General features: G+C 39.8%; 1 protein-coding gene across 2 annotated transcripts in view; it reads left to right on the forward strand.

Moving 5' to 3' along the window:
• Positions 1-17,612, forward strand: part of AGK (acylglycerol kinase) — a 35,785-nt gene that overhangs the window by 13,230 nt on the left and 4,943 nt on the right. Inside the window, exons 2-13 of one of the 2 annotated variants that reach the window (XM_062616465.1) lie at positions 142-221; positions 563-704; positions 1,488-1,563; positions 2,898-2,990; positions 3,938-3,970; positions 5,930-6,024; positions 8,085-8,154; positions 8,930-9,009; positions 11,052-11,109; positions 13,025-13,172; positions 14,279-14,376; positions 16,193-16,263. In XM_062616465.1, the coding sequence (XP_062472449.1) occupies positions 676-704; positions 1,488-1,563; positions 2,898-2,990; positions 3,938-3,970; positions 5,930-6,024; positions 8,085-8,154; positions 8,930-9,009; positions 11,052-11,109; positions 13,025-13,172; positions 14,279-14,376; positions 16,193-16,263 (851 nt within the window). In that variant the 5' untranslated portion in view covers positions 142-221; positions 563-675. The remainder of the gene's footprint in view (positions 1-141; positions 222-562; positions 705-1,487; positions 1,564-2,897; positions 2,991-3,937; positions 3,971-5,929; positions 6,025-8,084; positions 8,155-8,929; positions 9,010-11,051; positions 11,110-13,024; positions 13,173-14,278; positions 14,377-16,192; positions 16,264-17,612) is intronic. The other variant, XM_062616464.1, reaches the window with a different exon arrangement.

The following is a 17,612-nucleotide window of genomic DNA, read 5'->3' on the forward strand; positions in this document are numbered from 1 at the left end:
GTACAATGGCTAAAGATGGAAGTTGTTTGAATGGCATGAGGCTTGAAAGCCCATTCGTGTTTGTAGAGATGCATTCTTTTGAAATGATTTACCAATGTGCTTTAAAGATAAATTGAACTCTGCTTTTCTTCTCTTGCTTAGGTTTTTGGCAACCAGCTGATCCCTTCCAGTATGCCATTGAAGAAAGCAACAGTGTTCCTCAACCCGGCAGCTTGCAAAGGGTAAAATTCCCTGTTCCCTACACTCATACATGAGGCCCTCTTTCTGTATTTTTGTTCTGCCATGCACTTTAAAAGCCAGCCAGATTTTTGAGCTCATTTTTACCTCCCTCTGATGCCAAGCTGGTGCTATGTAAATATGCCAAACTTTATTTCACTGAAAATATTGGGATGAGAAATAGAACTAGATGCTTGAGGTGAAAGAGTGATTTCTAAACCTATGTATATATTTAATTTTTCTTTTATTCTGTGTTTTGGCCTTTGTCATTCCTTCATGTGTGGAATTCTCTCGTATTCCTTCCAAACTTCTGTATGTGATGCATTTCCGGCCTCAAAAACTATAGAAGTAAAGAGATGACCTTGATTGCTTCGAGACTTGAAGTCAGCCAGCAGTGCCCTTACTTCTTTGGGAACCTGTCCTTGAAAAGGGTTGTGTCCACAAACTGAGAGGCTAAATATGGGCTCAGAGCAAGACTTCTGGAAGAGGTCGGCTGCTATTTTTGCATGCTCATTAGCAGAAAAACAGTAATCTTGGATATGCTGTGTGTCTGTTTCTGCTGATCAGCTAAGCTTCATATCGGTTGCATCTTGTGGGAGAGGCAGGGAGTTGGTAGTAATAATATGAAAGGAATAATATATCTTACATGGAAGTGCTTGGACTTACGTGCTTTTGTTCAAAACCCATGACTAGAAAATGCAAATTGTTAATAAATTAAGTCTCTGACTTCTAGACTCATGTTTGCTTGTAAGCAATTTATAGTTAATGGCATAATTGGTTTATTATGCAGTTACAGGCAGAAAATGTATCAGTCCTTTAACAAAACAAGGTCACATAAGATTTTTCTTCTAAACTTACAATATTTAATAGTAAATGGTTTTTAAAAAATGTTTCTGAAAACCTACAGTGAGCTTTCTTTGTGGTTTTAAAGCTTGGTGCTCTGGAAGGCATTAATTTTCTAATAAGTTTCTGGAGATTTTGTTTTGTTTGTTGTTTTTTTTTATATTATTTTTGGAGAAAGCTAGATAACTTCTTCTGCATTTATTAAAACTGCAATAAAAACCTGACATCTGAGTGATGAGTCTAGAAATGTAATACATTTGAACCAAATGAAATCTCATCTTTCCTGACTGGCAGGTTGAGTGACTGATTGTGTAGATTATATGCTCGTTTTTAAGTAGATTTTGTGTTCTTATTAATTTGTTTCTTTCCTTTTTAATTTTTCTTTAGCTACCAGACTAATGGAATGGTTTTTACTCTGTTATTTCTAGCAAAGCCAGAAACCTTTTTGAAGCAAATGCTGCTCCAATTTTGCACTTATCTGGCTTGGATGTAACTGTAGTTAAGGTAAGAAATGATAGGTTTTGCTTATATTGATATATTGTCTGCTCTGCTTTCTTCTCTTGAAGCATTGAAATTAAATTCTGTATTCATTTGAAGTTCTCAGTTGTCCTCTAGACATCTTGTGGGAAGAAATAAATACTGAGTTATTAAGCTGGTACTTAATATTTTTCTTTTTAATTCACAGATAATTTACAAACTGTGTACTGAGTTTTTAATTTTCAGCTAAAGCAGTACACGTGCTTATCTGTCAGTCTAAAGCAGCCCTTCTATAATTCATGTTTGAGAGAAAACTCTCTAAATATTTGTGCTGGCTAGTGGTACGTGCCCATCACTGTTGAAATTGTCCATTCTGCCTGAACTTGCAGAATTCAGAAGCGAGGAACTTTGGTGTGCAGTAGACCTGTTCAGAATAATTAAAAATAACCTTCTATTTTTACACTGAAAATATCTCAGTGTATCCCTAAATAATTTGGCATTTCATCATGAAGGCAGATCGCTGAGCTCTAAATGGTGTGAATTAGCAGGGAGGTTTTCTTTTGAAAAAAGGAAAACAAGTAAACATGAAGGATTCTGATGTTTTTGCAGGTTTTTGAGGCTGTGATATGTGGATTGTTTAACAGTTGCTGTGTCCTAGCAGTGAAGTACTCTAATATGTACCTTTCAGTCTTGGAATCTTTTTCACAAGGTTTAGTGTTAAAATGCTGGTTTTATTAGTGCCTTTCTCTGATCATTGAAAATACATAACCTAATCCTAAGAGAAAAAATTATTTTGCAAGACTTAAACCTGATGCTTTGCAACTTCAGACCCACAAGTTAGCAAAGCAGAGTGGGGCTGGTAACTGGGGCTGAGATATCCCTGTAAAAAACATTGATCTTGCAGAAAACGTTTTTGATGGTTTCAAAAGTCAGTGTACTCTTTATTGCTAAGCCCCTTGTCAACAGCTTGCTGTTGGGAAGCAGCGTTTTATGTAGCTTGTGTTGTGTTTCAGGAGGCACACTTGAGCACTTTGGCTGCTAGAGCATCATTTGTTTCTGTTTTTGTTGCAATGCAAAACTACCTGGAAATAAGATTATGGCTTCAATATTCTAGATCTATTCAATGAGATTTACTCTGATGTTTCATTTAGTCTTTATATGCTTGCACATATTGTATTAGGCAGCAGACTTGTTTTATAAATTGAAGAAATTTCAGTGATTGCAAGTAATGTACAGTATTGTGTGCCTATATGAGAATAACTATTAAGCAAATGGATAGATGATTCTTTTCTTTTTCCTATAGAAAAGAAATCCTAGAAATAGTCACTTAAGTTCTCATGTTTGGATTTCTGTTTCTTCAGACTGATTATGAGGGACAAGCAAAAAAGCTGCTGGAATTGATGGAAAACACAGATCTCATTATTATTGCAGGAGGAGATGGCACGGTACAAGAGGTACTGCAAGAGCTTTGTCCTGGTTTGTTGAGAATCCTAGGCTGAGGGTGAGAAGACTGAGTCTGTTTAATGTAGCAGTATCATAAGAAGTATTACTAGAGATTTGTCCATTTTGCCGTTTGTGTTTTCAGCCAATATTACAGTTTTCTGGGAGCAACTCTGCCAATTGTTAACTAGTCTAAAAGTGATGATGGGAGTAGGGGCAAAAAGAGTATGTGACATAAATATCTTCCAGAATTTTATTATAGAATGAGAAAATTATTTGGGGACATATGGTTTCTGTGTAAGACTTTTTCTTTCTGTGTAATGTAGCTGTAATGGTTTAATTTTCAACATTCATTCCTGTCTGTACTTCCCAAGAGGAATGTGTGTTTTGCTAAGTGGGAATCAAATAATATGAAAATTACCAGGGATTGATGACAAAGCATGGTATGTATCTAATAAACGCCTGTTGTCAAGAGAATGAATGACAGGAACAAACTGGGATACTCTATTTTCCAGGGAGGGCTGGGGGATACTCTATTTTTCAATGAAGGCTGTATTTTATGAAAGCATTTCCTGGGGTGGTGACTACTGATTTCATAAGGCAATGGATAAATGAAATGCAGTAGCGTTAAGAGAAAATGGTTAGAATATATCTGCAAGTTTCTCCTGGCCTTAGAATTGACCAGTGCTAATTTTTGTATTATGCAGAGCACTGTTCAGTGTTTAAACATTTACACTGGCATTGGTTGTGGTACCAGCATATACTCCTGTGTATTCAGAATCCTGTTTCTACCATGTTCATACATTGAACGTGCCTCCTTTCCCATCTAAGCAGCTGTAGTACCTTCCATAAAAGAGAAGCTGCTGCTTAAGTGTTTTCCAAATGGTTAATGAATTTTAGAGGTTTCTGCTGTAACTAAAAAACAGAATTCTCAGAGCAGAGCATTTTGCATGTTTTTCAGGTCATAACTGGACTTCTGCGCAGAGCAGATGAGGTGAGCAAGTGTCATTTTAAAAATGTTATTTATTTATTAGAGGAAGTGTCATGTGCATCCACTTTGATCTTTTGGCCTCAGCTGTCTCCTACAGATAGGTTGCTTACTTATCTGGAGCCAGCTTGCTGGGTAGTAAATCAGCCATGTCAGTGTCCTGCAATTCTGCCCATTGTTCTTCATTCCCTTTCTGGGGGAGTGCAATGGCTCCCAAGCCACAGCTTTGGGAGGTTTCCAGCATCAGACTAGGGTCTATGGAGAAGCCAACTGCACAACTTTCAAAGACCCATGGACCAGCTGTGTGTGCTGCTTTGTTTGGCAGAAGCACTGGGCGAAAGTACATGTTTTTCTTGTACAGGCTTGAAACAGAATTCAGTTATGGCCATGCTCCTATTGCCTTATGATTGTTTTGCTATTTTTTTCAAGGGGTGAATATCTACCTATGCAGATGGCTGCAAAAAGCAAATTTTAACCTCTCAAGGTGGATCACTCCAAATGGAAATGAGATTTTTCTTTTTTAAGAGGGAGGACAGTGTTATTGAGGAAAGAAGGGAATCATTGTTCCCAAAACCTTCTGGCAGGAGCTGGCAAAAACTCAATTAAATGATCCAGACAAGATTATGATGATATCCTTGGCAGCTAGAATTGTATCTGTTTAGGCAGTTGCTTTGTTTGAATGTGACAAGAAAAACTCTGCAGCCAAGACAGACTGTTTAAAGGGGAGCTGGCTATATCAATTCTGAGACATAAATTTTTTAAATTTATTATTATTATAGTTGGCTCCTAAGACTTCTGTCATCTAAAGATCTGGAAGAAAAGTTCTTGAGGCTTTACTGGCTAGTTTTTCATCTTTATTTTCTGACTTTTCTTGGTGAACCTTGGGTTGATTTGCCATAGAGTAGAAAATTCTGCAGCTGGCGCTATTTCTGGTGGAATACTGTGTTGCAGTATTGCCACTGTGTAACTTTATGTCTTTGGCCCGGAAGTTTTTCTTGTCCTTCGTATCAGTCTGTCCTCGGAGTAGGGATCTGCAGTTCAGCCCCCTCACTCTGGCTCTGCTTCCCTTTTGGCTTGGGTATGTCATGCTGCTGTTGCCTGGATAAGAAGAGCCTGTGCAAATGTATTAAAACACTGTTCCTGGCAGCCAGGGGAGCAGAGCATGACTGCATGAGCTGCAGCCATCCTTTCATCTGCACACTGTAAAACTATTGTGAAGAAAATGAGAGAAGGGTGTTTGAGATGTGTGAAGACTTGCAGGTGACACAGAGATAGCAAGGGTGAGCATGAAGTGAGGGGGGTATTACTTAGTCAGTGCAGATTTGCAGTATCATCATGCTGCTAGCAGCAGTGCCCAGGAGGGAGATGGTACATTGTGATATATGGTAGTTTACATTGATTTGCTGACACGCTTCAAGAAGCACAGCTTATTATGAGGTATAGTATAATAAGTTGATCCTTCAACAAGGCCTTTTGCTGAACTATGGTACAGAAAAATAACATGGTCAATGACTTCCGAAAATTAGACCTTCTGCTGCTTCATGATTTGGATGCCTGAGGAATCAGTTAATTTCCTTTCCTTAACTGGGAAAATCTCTTTGCCATGCAAGGTTATTCTATCAGAGGGGGATTTCTGCAATGGTAAATGAGTTTCAGAGCTTGTGATGCCACTGTCAGTATTAAGAAAGATTGCTGACAGAATCCATGCACTAGTTAGGACGTGGCTGCCAACCTGCATGTAACAATGCTCTTAATGGTTACAGAGAGCTCCTTTGTACCCAGTTGGCAGTGGTGGGTTCACAGATTCAGATGCCATGTTCTGAGTCATTACGTATTACTGCCTCATTTAAGGAAGCGCCTGGCTGTGTAGTGCCAACAGGCTGATACCAGACACAGCTGTGATCTCCACACAGGAAGCTTTGTTCAGCTTATGCAAATGTTAATTTGCTCTCCTCATGTGTCCAGGCTGCCTTCAGTAAGATTCCCATAGGATTCATACCTCTTGGAAAGACCAGCACCCTAAGCCACACGCTCTACCCTGAGAACGCAAACCAAGTTGAGTAAGTATTACATGTTTCTGAAAGGGGGCTTTTTGTTTGTTTGTTTTCAAGGAGCAGTGCTCCTTGGTAGCTTGATACTTCGCTTTTTCTTCTATGTTACATAGAGATTGACAGTCTCTGGGCAGAGCCTGATAATTCTCTGGACTTGCCTGAGTTAAGGACTTCCAAAAACTGACTAAAAAGAATGAAATGTATGTATTATGAGAACATTAAATAATCTGCTGTGGCTAGTTTATATGTGACTGTGTGATACTCAGATTGAAAAAAAAATGTTAAAAAGATCAAGCCTCTTAGGAATAGTCAGAAAGGATATGACAAGGGTATGGCAAGGATATGACAAAACAAAACAAAAAGAAGTCCTTTTTCCATTCTTTCTCTAGTTTGAGAATTCTAGAAACCGGTCTGTGTATAACCTATTTAGTGCCTGCAAAGTAAGGCATACAGAAATACCTTCACGGGAAAGGCTGGATCCCATTACTGATTTTTTCAGGGTTTCTTGCCCATCCCTCCGATGGGACTGATGCTGGCAACTCTGCAGCAACCTGAATCTTCTCTATGAGCACCCTATGGGTATGAGCCAATCTGGCAGTATCCTACTGGGCGTGAGCCAGTCTGGCAGTAATTGCAGCCTGCATTTTGGTTTGTTACAAGATTATTTTGTCCACTTCTAAAGTAAAAAGGCCAGTCATCTAATCTTTCTTTTCACCACACTTTGTTTCTTTTCAAGTTTTCCTTTTCTTTCCTCCCATATTAATGAATGTATTTATCCTTGTTCCTGAAGTCTGTTCACTCTGGTTCTCCCATTAACATTCTTCTTTGTGGAACCCTGCTGGTATCCATCACGTGTAAAACCCTGCTTTGAAGCTCAGCAAGATGGACGAGCCTGTAATCAGCAGCTAATATTAAAATAATAATTTATGTTTGGGTTCTAAAGTTTGAAATGAATGATCTCCTTGTCCCAAGGTAATGAACTGTGCAGGTCAGACTGCACAGTGAAGTTGTTGGTGAAGTTGAAAGGAATTCAGTCAACAGACTGCTTAACAATCCACACCAGTAACAAATTCTGACTTAAGTGCAGAAGTGAGATCTTGACAATAAATACTTGGGCTTTGGTTCTTTCAGCATTATCTTACCTTTGGAGTGTAGGAATTGTAGAGGTCTTGCAGAAACTCAAGAGCTAGGAGAAAAGAAGAATTGAGGGAAGAACAGCTTCCTCCTCTGCCTTAGTATTCTAATCCTGATGAAATTAAGGGCAAATTTGGCTAATTCACAGGGATATGAGATTGGATCTGAAAACTGCTTTGTTTTGGTTTGGTTTGGGGTTTTGGTTTCTTTGTGGTTTTTGCCCCTGGCCAGCTGAGACACTGGAAATGTGTGCAAGATGGAATTTAAATTTTACTGAACTTTGAAAACAAGGAAGGGGTTTTAATGAAGTTAATGCCTCAAAAGTCTGGACATAGACTTCTTTATAAACTTGTAGTTACAAAATCTTTAGTACCATGCTTTATGACTTGAAATGAGAAAGTGTCTTAGCTTTGGTCTGCAACTTACGGAGACAAAAACCATATGGGTGCTGCTGGTAGGTAGATTTATGTTGATTAAAACTTCAAAATGAATTAACATACTCAGGCAATTCAATCCCAAATACATGATACTGGTCTCATGACCATTGTCTCCCAGGTTATCATACTTGCCATCAGTAAAATGAAGCCATTGTTCGGGTCCTGAGTGTGGTAAGTATCCAAAATGGCAGATAACACGAGTTAGCATGATGTGCCACATTAGCTGAAGAAGGAGGAATTTCTGAAAAGCTTAGGTGGAGAATTTCCTTTTGCTTTTCAGGTTTTTTGCTGTTCATCGTGTGTTGCAGCCACCCAGTTTGCTGTCTGATTTCACGGAAGTTCTTTGCCAGAGTTCTTTCTCTGGAGTTGTTGTGATTGCTGCAAAAAAAGACCCACATGAACTTGTAGGGGGGTTTGCTGAACAAAAAGTGTAATTTTAAAGCTTACTCTTTTCCTTCCTGTTTGTTTTCCTTTGCTTCTTTCCTGTTTGTTTTGCAGACATATTACTAATGCTACATTGGCCATTTTGAAGGGAGAGACAATTCCACTTGATGTGTTGCAAATCAAGGTAAAAGCATCTGCTCGTTTGGCACCCAGTGTGCCTGAAATTTTCCTGTTCTGTGTTCTGTTTAGGTGGACTGCTTTTCCTCTGTAATGCTGTCATGAATTTTGGTTTATGATATTAGCAATTCTGATGGCAATAATTTCTCCACTGTGTGCAATGATGTCAGATAGTCTAAACTGGAGAAAACACTAGAATGCCTGAAAAATCTTTTCTTGAGGGACAGGCAGTATTGATGAATACAAAACTTAATAACACTGGTATTTCTGTAGAAATGGTGAGAGATAACAATAGCTGTCTGAGCTGATTTAATGCATTCATGTGTATTGTGAAGTTAATAGCTTTCTTTTACAAACTGAAAAATATAAAAAAAAAACACCAGCCTTTAACTATGCCTGTATGGTTTCTGAACATTATTTTTCTGTTATTTTGTAAATGGACACTTCTGCAGCAAGAACTTAGTGTCACTGTGTACAGCTTCTTGCTTTTGGCTGACAGTATCCACAAAGTCACATGGCTGTCGCTGGGTGTGCAGTCAAACTCAAATCAGCCTGTTCAGAACTTCAGATCTTCTGTTTCTCTCTGGGAGCAGACAGAATGTATAATGCTTAAATTCTGCTTAGCTTTATTGCTCTTAGCTACTTATCATACCTGTTCCGTGAAATTTTGGTTTTGGGATTAATCATAAATCAGGTTTTATAGAGAATTTTTTTTTTTCTGGCTGTGAAAAACAGGTGGAAACAAGAGAAAGCCATTTTGCGATGTTTATATTTCTTTACAGGGAGAAAAGGAACAGCCTGTCTTTGCAGTGACTGGTTTAAGATGGGGATCTTACAGAGATGCAGGAATTAAAGCTAGCAAGTAAGAAAATGCTGGGTTTTGAAACTGTACCTTTTTTAGCACCTGCTGCCTAAAAAGACATACCTCCTCTCATAAAGAAGTCATTTTTGAGTGTAGGCATTTGACAGGCAGAGGCACTCACTTGTATTAGGTCTTGCATTACACACATGGGCACGTAAGATATTTCAGCTTTTTTGTCATTTCAAATAAAGCCTTCTTTGGTGCTATCCTGTTCTTTTAAGCATTTACTTTCTGCTTGCCTTGTGGTGCCCACTTCTGAAACTTTATAGAGATTGCATAAGTGGAAAAAGCTCTCCCTTGAGTAAAGTCTAAGTAAAGTAATTGGTCATTGTTTTTCATCAGCGGCCAGTAAAAAGATGCACACAGACTGTAACTCAATTCCAACAAGGGACATCAGATGCAGTAGAAATGCCTTTCAGTTCCTGCCAGAAATGGCATGGACCATGCCGTCTGATGCCTGTTCTCTGAATGCTAAACTAATAATTGTTGGGCTTTCTCCAAATGGACATTTAATATGCCACTGTCTGTGTATCAAATGACTAACATTATCTGGTGTAGGAGCAGCAGGGCTAAAGCAGTTCACTTCTCAAACTGTTAAGGAGGATTTGCAGCACATGCCTCTTCCATGCAGCAGTATCATGTGTTTTGTGAATGAGCTACCTTTGTCTGAAAGCAAGAGGTACCAGACCTGGCAGTAGGTTTGTGAGGTGATGTGGGGTGGGGGGAGTAAATGGTCAGCGTGTTTGTTCATGGGAGGCAAGAGACATTCTTGGTAGCCTGTGTAGGTGCCAACTTAGTTGTGCTGCAGGCTCTCCTGCTAATTACAGCCCCAAGAATAAGGAAGTGCACTTCTCTTCCCTCTCACAGCTTTTTTGCCCATACCCTGCTTTTGCCTACTGTCAGTCTTCACATCTTTTCCTGCAGTAGTTCCCTTTCATAAGAGTCCTTTGGCTTTGGTGCTGGAGGCATGACAGCACCTTTTGTATGTGGGGCATCATGAACATCCTCAAACCTCATTTTCTCCAAGAATTTTCAAATACAGAAGACGTGCCCAGTTGGAAAAGCACTTCAGGCACAAATGAATGGGTGCTCAGAGTGTGCCTGGGACACGAACCATATGTACTTGTCCTGTTTTTTATACTTCTGCTTTTGGTGCCCACAAAGAGATGGGTTATTGGGCTAAATAAACATTGGTGTGTTCCAGTACAATTTATCTTACTCTGAAAAGAAGGCACCTATTACCTAGGGTGTTAACCCATAAGACACAGCTCCAGAAATCCATCTGACTGTCCCTCTGCTAAGCACTGTCCTGGTGCAGACATGCCGCTGGTTTATGTTTTTGAGGTTTTATTAGTTTACAGACAATTTCATAGCTTGATGGGAGGGGTGTGACAGTTGCCTGCCTTATTAATAGTATACTTAGATGTGCAGTACTCTTGAGCTGATGGTGTTTAATGTGCTTTGTTGACCTTCTTTGGTGGAAGACAGTCATCAAAATGTGTGCCAAGCCTGTCTAAATATAGTCACATCTTTAGATTCTATACAATGCTGTAAGGCTGGCAGGATTTTTATTTTGTAAAGCATTCATTTGTCCCAAGGGATTCTCAGATCAAAATCAATATTTGCTGGCTCTGTTCTTTTTTCACTGAAGCTGTTCATTTTTGTTTGTTTGTTTCCTCTAGCCTCATTCTTTATTGCATATTGTGGAGATGCATTCCAACCAGCAGTTAGACCGCAGACCTTTAAATCATTCCCAGTTGTATCATGTAACTAGGTAAAATTCTGCTAGTGAGATGTCATGCTGCCTGTAGTGAAGATTGTATACTGCATTTTGCTGATCTGTAACTTGGGAAAGGGGTGGCGCTGCTAAGCTGTTGGTGATCCGAAATAACATCTTACAGTATTGCAAAGCTGAAGGTGGTAGGGGAGTGCTAACTTCAGAGGCAAACAAGTCTGTGTGATCTGACTTCATGCAAGATTAATCCGTTTCCCAGTATCAACCCCTGGATATTCTAAGGTAGTATTTATGTTCCTTATTTCAGGTACTGGTACCTTGGGCCTCTGAAAACCAAAGCAGCTCACTTTTTCAGTACACTTAAGGTAAAGAGTAATTACTAGGAAAGTGTTTTTGTATTTGAGAAATGGAAAGGCTGACTATGCTTTTTATAGTTTATCTGCAAGTTTTTGGGAAGGATTATGGTAACAATATAAAATGGGAGTGAAATTCAACTTGTTAAAAACTTACCAACTGACAGACTTAACTTCTGAAGAGATGAAGGAGAGGAGGAATACTTAAATAATTTCTTTACTGTAGGATCTGTTGCTGCAAGATCACCAGGGGGAGCCAGTAGCCACCTCTGAAACTGGAGAGCAGTAGTGGTGGTGAAGATAACCATTAAGTGCTCTCTCACCTTTCTCAACAGCCTTTCTTATGATAACATTTCATTCTGATTTATTAGTCTGGCAGAAGTGTCTATAATTAGTCTGCTCATGCATGTTGATAATCAGGCTTTCATGTGTAGTAAAGTGAACATGAGGATTAATAGCTTATATCTCACCTTAAACTTCTCTATTGCTTAAAATTGGTCCTGGAAGGATTAAAATTTGACGTGCATGAAAGGTGAGGCATTTTCATTCACATGCTTTTCCTGGTCTCTGAACATATAAGGAGCCTCATGAAAGGCTGTGGAAATACCCAGGAGCTGGGATGGTAGATCAGACTGTGCAGTCCAGCCGTGCTGTCTGTGATAGTGCCAGTGCTTCCTTTATAGGAAACTTCTGTAAAGGGGAGTTAGATTGTAGTGCATCCATTAAAGACATTTTTTTGTCTTTGCTGCTGTGCACGTCATCTTTTCCGGTTTTGCTGTGGCTGTCCTTTGAAACAGGTTGACCTGTAGCGGAAAACAGTATAAGAGCAAAGTGCTCAACCCTGATATTGGTAGGGACATTGTTATGCTGCTTTTCCCTTTAATCATTAAAACTTATCATTTGTGTATTGCCCTACTGATACAGCCTCTGTTTGTACTGTTTATTATGTGAGTATGATAGGGGAGTCTTTCATTGCTCTCAGAGGTGTGAGGTAAATTCGCTTAACAACCTGTACTATATGATCCAAAACTACTTCCAAAGTTCTGTGTGTAGAAAAACAATTGTATTGAGTACATGCGGGCTCTTGGCTGTGTTGTTTTAGTACCTACATTTAAAAAACAATCATACTTTTCCCTCCATAAGGCCTGTGTTTTGAGCATTTCAGAAGTCATTCAGAAGATGGGAGGAAATAAACTTTGTCAGCACCTGGAAGTATTTTTGGAGCTAAGCCCATCAGTTTCTGGCATGAGAATCTGAAATATCACAGAGAATAATGTGATATTTCCTCCCCCCCCCCAGATGCTTTATAAAGCTCACCTGACTTGCCTTAAGATGTGTTGTATTGCTGTCTATAAGCACCTGACTGTAAGGTCAGATTTTGATTGTTTGAGTTGTTGGAGAACAAAGGCCTGCCAGGTTTTAGTGCCCCTTGGCTGCACACAGCACTGTAATATTTGTTTTTCACTAGACCCCACTGTGTAGTTCTCTTTGAGGTTGCCTTGTGCCATGCAGAAACCAACTGTGCTTTCAAACATTAATGTTGACTTTGCCCGTTTTGGTTGTTCCCTCCAGTTAGCAGCAGCTGTGTCACCCTGCCAAACATCAGCAGCAAGAAAAACATCCCTTTACCTTCTGCTTACAGAGAAAATATGTCTCTGTAAAATTCCTTCTGTGTGGTGAAGGAATAGATTAGTAGACTTGGGAACTGTGGGTAATATTTCTAAGCTGCAAAAAATGTCATCTCATGTATGAATCTGAAGGCTGGAGAGCCATGGGGTAGGCTTGAGGCAGTGGTGGGATCTGGGTACCTCTGCAGGAGTACTTGGGAACACAGAATTAATAGGCTAAAGGACTAAGAAGAATAAACAGGTAGGTGCTAAATAAAAGGCCCTTAATCTTCTGTCTTTTCTTTCCATGTAAATCCAAGGAATGGCCTCAGAAGCATCAGGCTGCTCTCATGTATCTGGGTCCAACTGAGAGACCTCCAGAAGAGCCAGAGGAAAAACTGTCCAGACCTCCTTTGTATGTGAGGCTTTACAGACGACTTCAGTTATACTGGTCCTCTCCTTCAAAAGGTGAGGTGTGTGTAGTTGGGCATAAACTTAAAGGCAGGCTTTACTCTTTTAATAGATCAGAAGAGGAAGGGTTTATGCTTTACTTTTCTGCTTTCTCGTTTTTATACTTGTTGTGGTTATTATTATTTAAAACTGTGACTTTTTCAAGATAGTTACAGTGTTATCTGCCAGAAATAGAGCAGAGCAGAGTAGTCCTGCCACTGCTTCTGGTCTCATAAAGAAAAGTGCATTTGTAAAGAACCCAGGGTGTTTCCTAGGCTCACAGTTGCTTGTCATTGCTATGGAAGCCTCCACAGGTGATACTTGGCACTTATGAGTGAGCTTCTTGAAATCTTCCTCCCACAGAATGACTTCTTAGTCAGCTGTTGAGAGAGAAGCAGCCCTTGTTTTCCAAGGTGGGGGAGTTGCAGACACAGAGCAACAAATGTTTCTTAAAATAGAACAATGAAACTTGGGCCATGCAGAAGCCTTAAGTGTCTTCACATTTCTTCCTGTACCATAAATTTTCTTCTGTGTGCTCTGGCAGCCTCTCTTGGGTTGGGTTTCCAGCTAGGCAGTGAGTACGGCAGTCTGCTGAAGGAAAAGGACTGTGTATTTTGCATAATCTGGTGTGATGCAAAGTCCTTCTCATTCCTTCTTGGCTAGCAGAGGTGATTTAGATGGAAGCATGGGCTAAGTGACCCATATATGAGAACTGAACCGTGGAGTTTCCTCCCATAGAAAATATATGTTACCACAGCATCCTGGATATTGTATTCTGTTTGATTTTCTTAGCAGCACTTCATGTGTTTTCTAAATGTTCTCACAATACTAGTCCAGGAGACCTGGGTTAATCCCGTGCCATAAGGACTCACAGAGCTGCTGTATAATGTGATTAATATTCTTTTCTACTGCTGTGTGAATGCTGGTGGTATTTTTTTTTTTCTTCAGTACTCCCAAGCTCCTTTTTTAAAGACTTTGACGTCTGAAAGAAACAACAGTAGCGGTCACAATGGGTCAGAGTGATTTTTTGCAGCTGGCATTGATGTTTCATGCTTCATAGCAGTGAAATAATGATCTGTGTAATTAAATTCCACTTAATGATACCTTCTTTTCTTGATTCGCAGAAATCCCCCAGGAGGTAGCCCTGGAGGACTGGGAAGAGCTGAAGTTGTCCACTGTTGAGCTTTCCATTGCAACTCGGAACAGGCAGCTTGATCTGACAGTAAGACCATAGTATAACTGGATTCCAGGTGCTGCCTTCCCACACAGCTTTCCTTTCTTACTAAAGTACCATTCTTGTGTCTATGTAAACAAAACTTACTACCACATGCAGGAGGGGCCCGGGACTGAATCCAGAAATGGGCGAGTTTCAGAGTCAGTGAAAAAGCACTGGAGACCTGTGTAAAATGGAAATGGAAGAATTACACAACAAGGAGGTTCCACTATCCAAACAGAAGCTTAGGTTGCTGTGAAAGCTATTTGGATAGGTATCAGTCTTTAGTTTTACTGGAAAATGCTAACACAGTGGTCCCGTAGTGGTGAGCTGCTCTTCATGTCTTCCTCATGGCTGCAGGAAGCCACTGCCACTGCACCCACATTAACAGGAGATGCTGAACTTACTGAAGCATGTTTCTGGCTCAGAATTCTGTGTCTTTAGGAACCTGAAAATTTGTGTTATATTGATACATTGTCTTTGTGGGATCAGACAAAAAAAAAACCAGGCAAATCTTAAAATGTCCTCCTGTTTTCTCTTAGAATGTACCACGTAAATTTTAGTTTCTTCATCAGTGGCTTATGATTTGGATCACAAATATGTTAGTAATGGTAGAAGCTAGACAGAGATTAGTATTGGGTTTTGCAGTGTTTTCTAGATGGCACTTCAACACAACAGTTTTGGTCACTGACTTGGAGTGGAGTCAGTGATGTGAAGTAAAAACAGGCCTGCCAAGAAATGGGGGAGTATCCTATTGCCACAGACTAGCCCTTACATCCTTTTATTTTTCTTTTATGCCTTCAAGATAACCTTAAATACTGGTATTGAACAAATAAGTGGTGTGGGGTTCTCTTGCATATCCTAGAGAAATGGACAAGTTTATGTTAGGGGCGTTGTACTTTTCTGTTTCTAGGGCTGGAAATATCTTGATGCTGCATCTTTTTTTCTACAGATGTGGACTCCTTTTAACTTCCGCTTGTGAAGCCATTGTCCCTGTAGCCATCTAAGCTGAACAACAGCTTTCTAATCAATACCAGGGCATGTCTGCTGAGTATTGTCAGACTCCTGTCTCTGTCTCACCTCAGATTCATTATTAGGCTGCCCTGTTGAAGAGAAGCTGGTAAAGGCATACAGGTGCAGCTCAGGCAGTGCCAAGACTACCTCTGCAGATACAGCAGAGAAATAAAACAAGTTCTACTAATAGATGCATTTACCCTTACTTCTGTCATTTGATTGCATCTGCACTAGGACTTTTGCCAGGACAGAAGTGTTGAAATAAATAAAAAATGAATTGTATCTTAATCTGAGTTGCTTTCCTGGCAAAAGCATTACTGTATACTTGGCTTAAGGACAGGTTGTAAATAGAAAAGAAGCTAAGTAAGGAGTTTCAAGGAATGATATCAAGAACACTTTGACTTCCAATTTACATTGTTTAAAATTCTCTTACTGAAGTGTTTGGTGGCTAAATGTTGCATCATTGTACTATTGCTTAAATTCATGAAAGACCCATTGATTAGAAATCTTTGTGAACATAAGTTAACCCAAGTGATGTGCTAATTACTGTCTTTAATAAGTGTGAAGTGTAACAAGAAACCAAATGTGTGAATCATTTCACTTGTGGTATTTATTTTTGAATAGTCATCAATGAGAAATGACTACTTACAATTTATAACCCAAATCTCGAGAATGGAAAAAAGCATAAAATGCATCTTCTGCCTCCTTTTGGGACAAACGACTGGGCATTGTGTGAACATATTGCAGTATCATGGGTGTGGTACTTTGAAATGTTAACTGCTTGATTTCTGAATGTGTTTTCTTTGCACAGCGCACAGAAGACTTCATGGATATTTGCATTGAAGCGGATACTGTCAGCAAAGGGCAGTTTGTAAGCAGAGGGTGAGTATGGGAAGGCTGCAAAAAGATGACACTATCTCTGTATGACTTGGAACACTAATTCTAGAAAGTGTGCTGTTTTTCCTCTAATCTTGTGCTGCAAAATTCAGAAGCAGAGGACTACAAAGGACACCCATCAGTAATGCTTCGTAGGGATTACTGAGTATGTTCTTTAAAATTCTTACTACTTTTTCTTTCTGGAAACAAGGCAGAGAAGTCTGCCTTGGTTCTTCCTCGCCTCTGAGTTTGATATACCTTTAATCTTTTTCCCCATTGCTATTGATCAGTGGTACTTCGATAATACTGTCATAACCAAGTTTTATAGAAAGCCACAGAGACTTATCCCCAGCATCCTTCAGCCTTAGCTGCTCAGTGGGTTGAAAGGCGGGTCACAGAGCTCATGTGTTTGTACCAGTGGTGCCCAGAATTTTGAACCTTGATTAGATAGTCCCTGCTTCTAAGTGAAGAGCTCCCTTGATTCGTAACCCTTATGAGAAATTAGGTCTGAGCTGGAAGAACTTTTGAAAGATACGAATTTCAACAGGGACTTTAAGCAAATATATTGGTACTGCTTGTATGTGGAGTAAGAAGGCTGCAGGTATGAAGTGGTAGAATGTAGAGAAAGAAAAAGCAAACGTATTGCTACCTTTGTGCTTGGATGTTATCTCATAGCGCACTTGTTCCCCCTGCTCTCACTGAATACAAATATGAGCTGCTTTTTCAAGCTTCTCTGTACAGTCCCCGTAGCAAATACATTGCATCTTCAGTGCAGTTTTTGCCAGCACCAGATTTTCCAACTAAATCAGAGTGCTCTTTTGCATGTTACTTTTTTTATTTACTAATACCGTTTTCTAATCCTAGAGCTCCATCTAGTGAAATCAATGGAGATTTCAACATAGTTTTACTTGTCATCCCCCTGATAATTCCTGCATTATGTCCTGTATATGATGTTGATAGCAACAGCAGGCTTCTTACTGAGCATTCCATGAGCCTCGGTGGGTATAGGATCTTCTGAGCTACGCATACCCAATAGGTCACGTTACCACATGCAACTGCTTCTAAATTGCGTGAGCCATGTGGACCATAGGTTACTTGGAACTGAAATTTTTGTTTTGAAGGCCAGAGAAGGAAAGGAGATGTCCCATTAACAGCAACAGGAATCTGGCTTCTTAAAGGAGGGGAGGCAAAGGAGGTGCTATGCTGGGATGTGGATGAATCTGTGGGACTTAAGGGAGGAGTATTTGAGTGTACACCCACTATAAAGAATGTCTCCTGTGTGGACTGGGCATGCTTCATGCAGTAGTATGTCACATTTTCTGGCTGGAAGTGCACTGTCATGCAGAAAAAAGCCT

This window comes from Pezoporus occidentalis, unplaced genomic scaffold (assembly GCF_034315485.1).
Source record: "Pezoporus occidentalis ecotype Australia unplaced genomic scaffold, CSIRO_AGI_Poc_V1 ctg19, whole genome shotgun sequence".
NCBI lineage: Eukaryota > Metazoa > Chordata > Aves > Psittaciformes > Psittacidae > Pezoporus > Pezoporus occidentalis.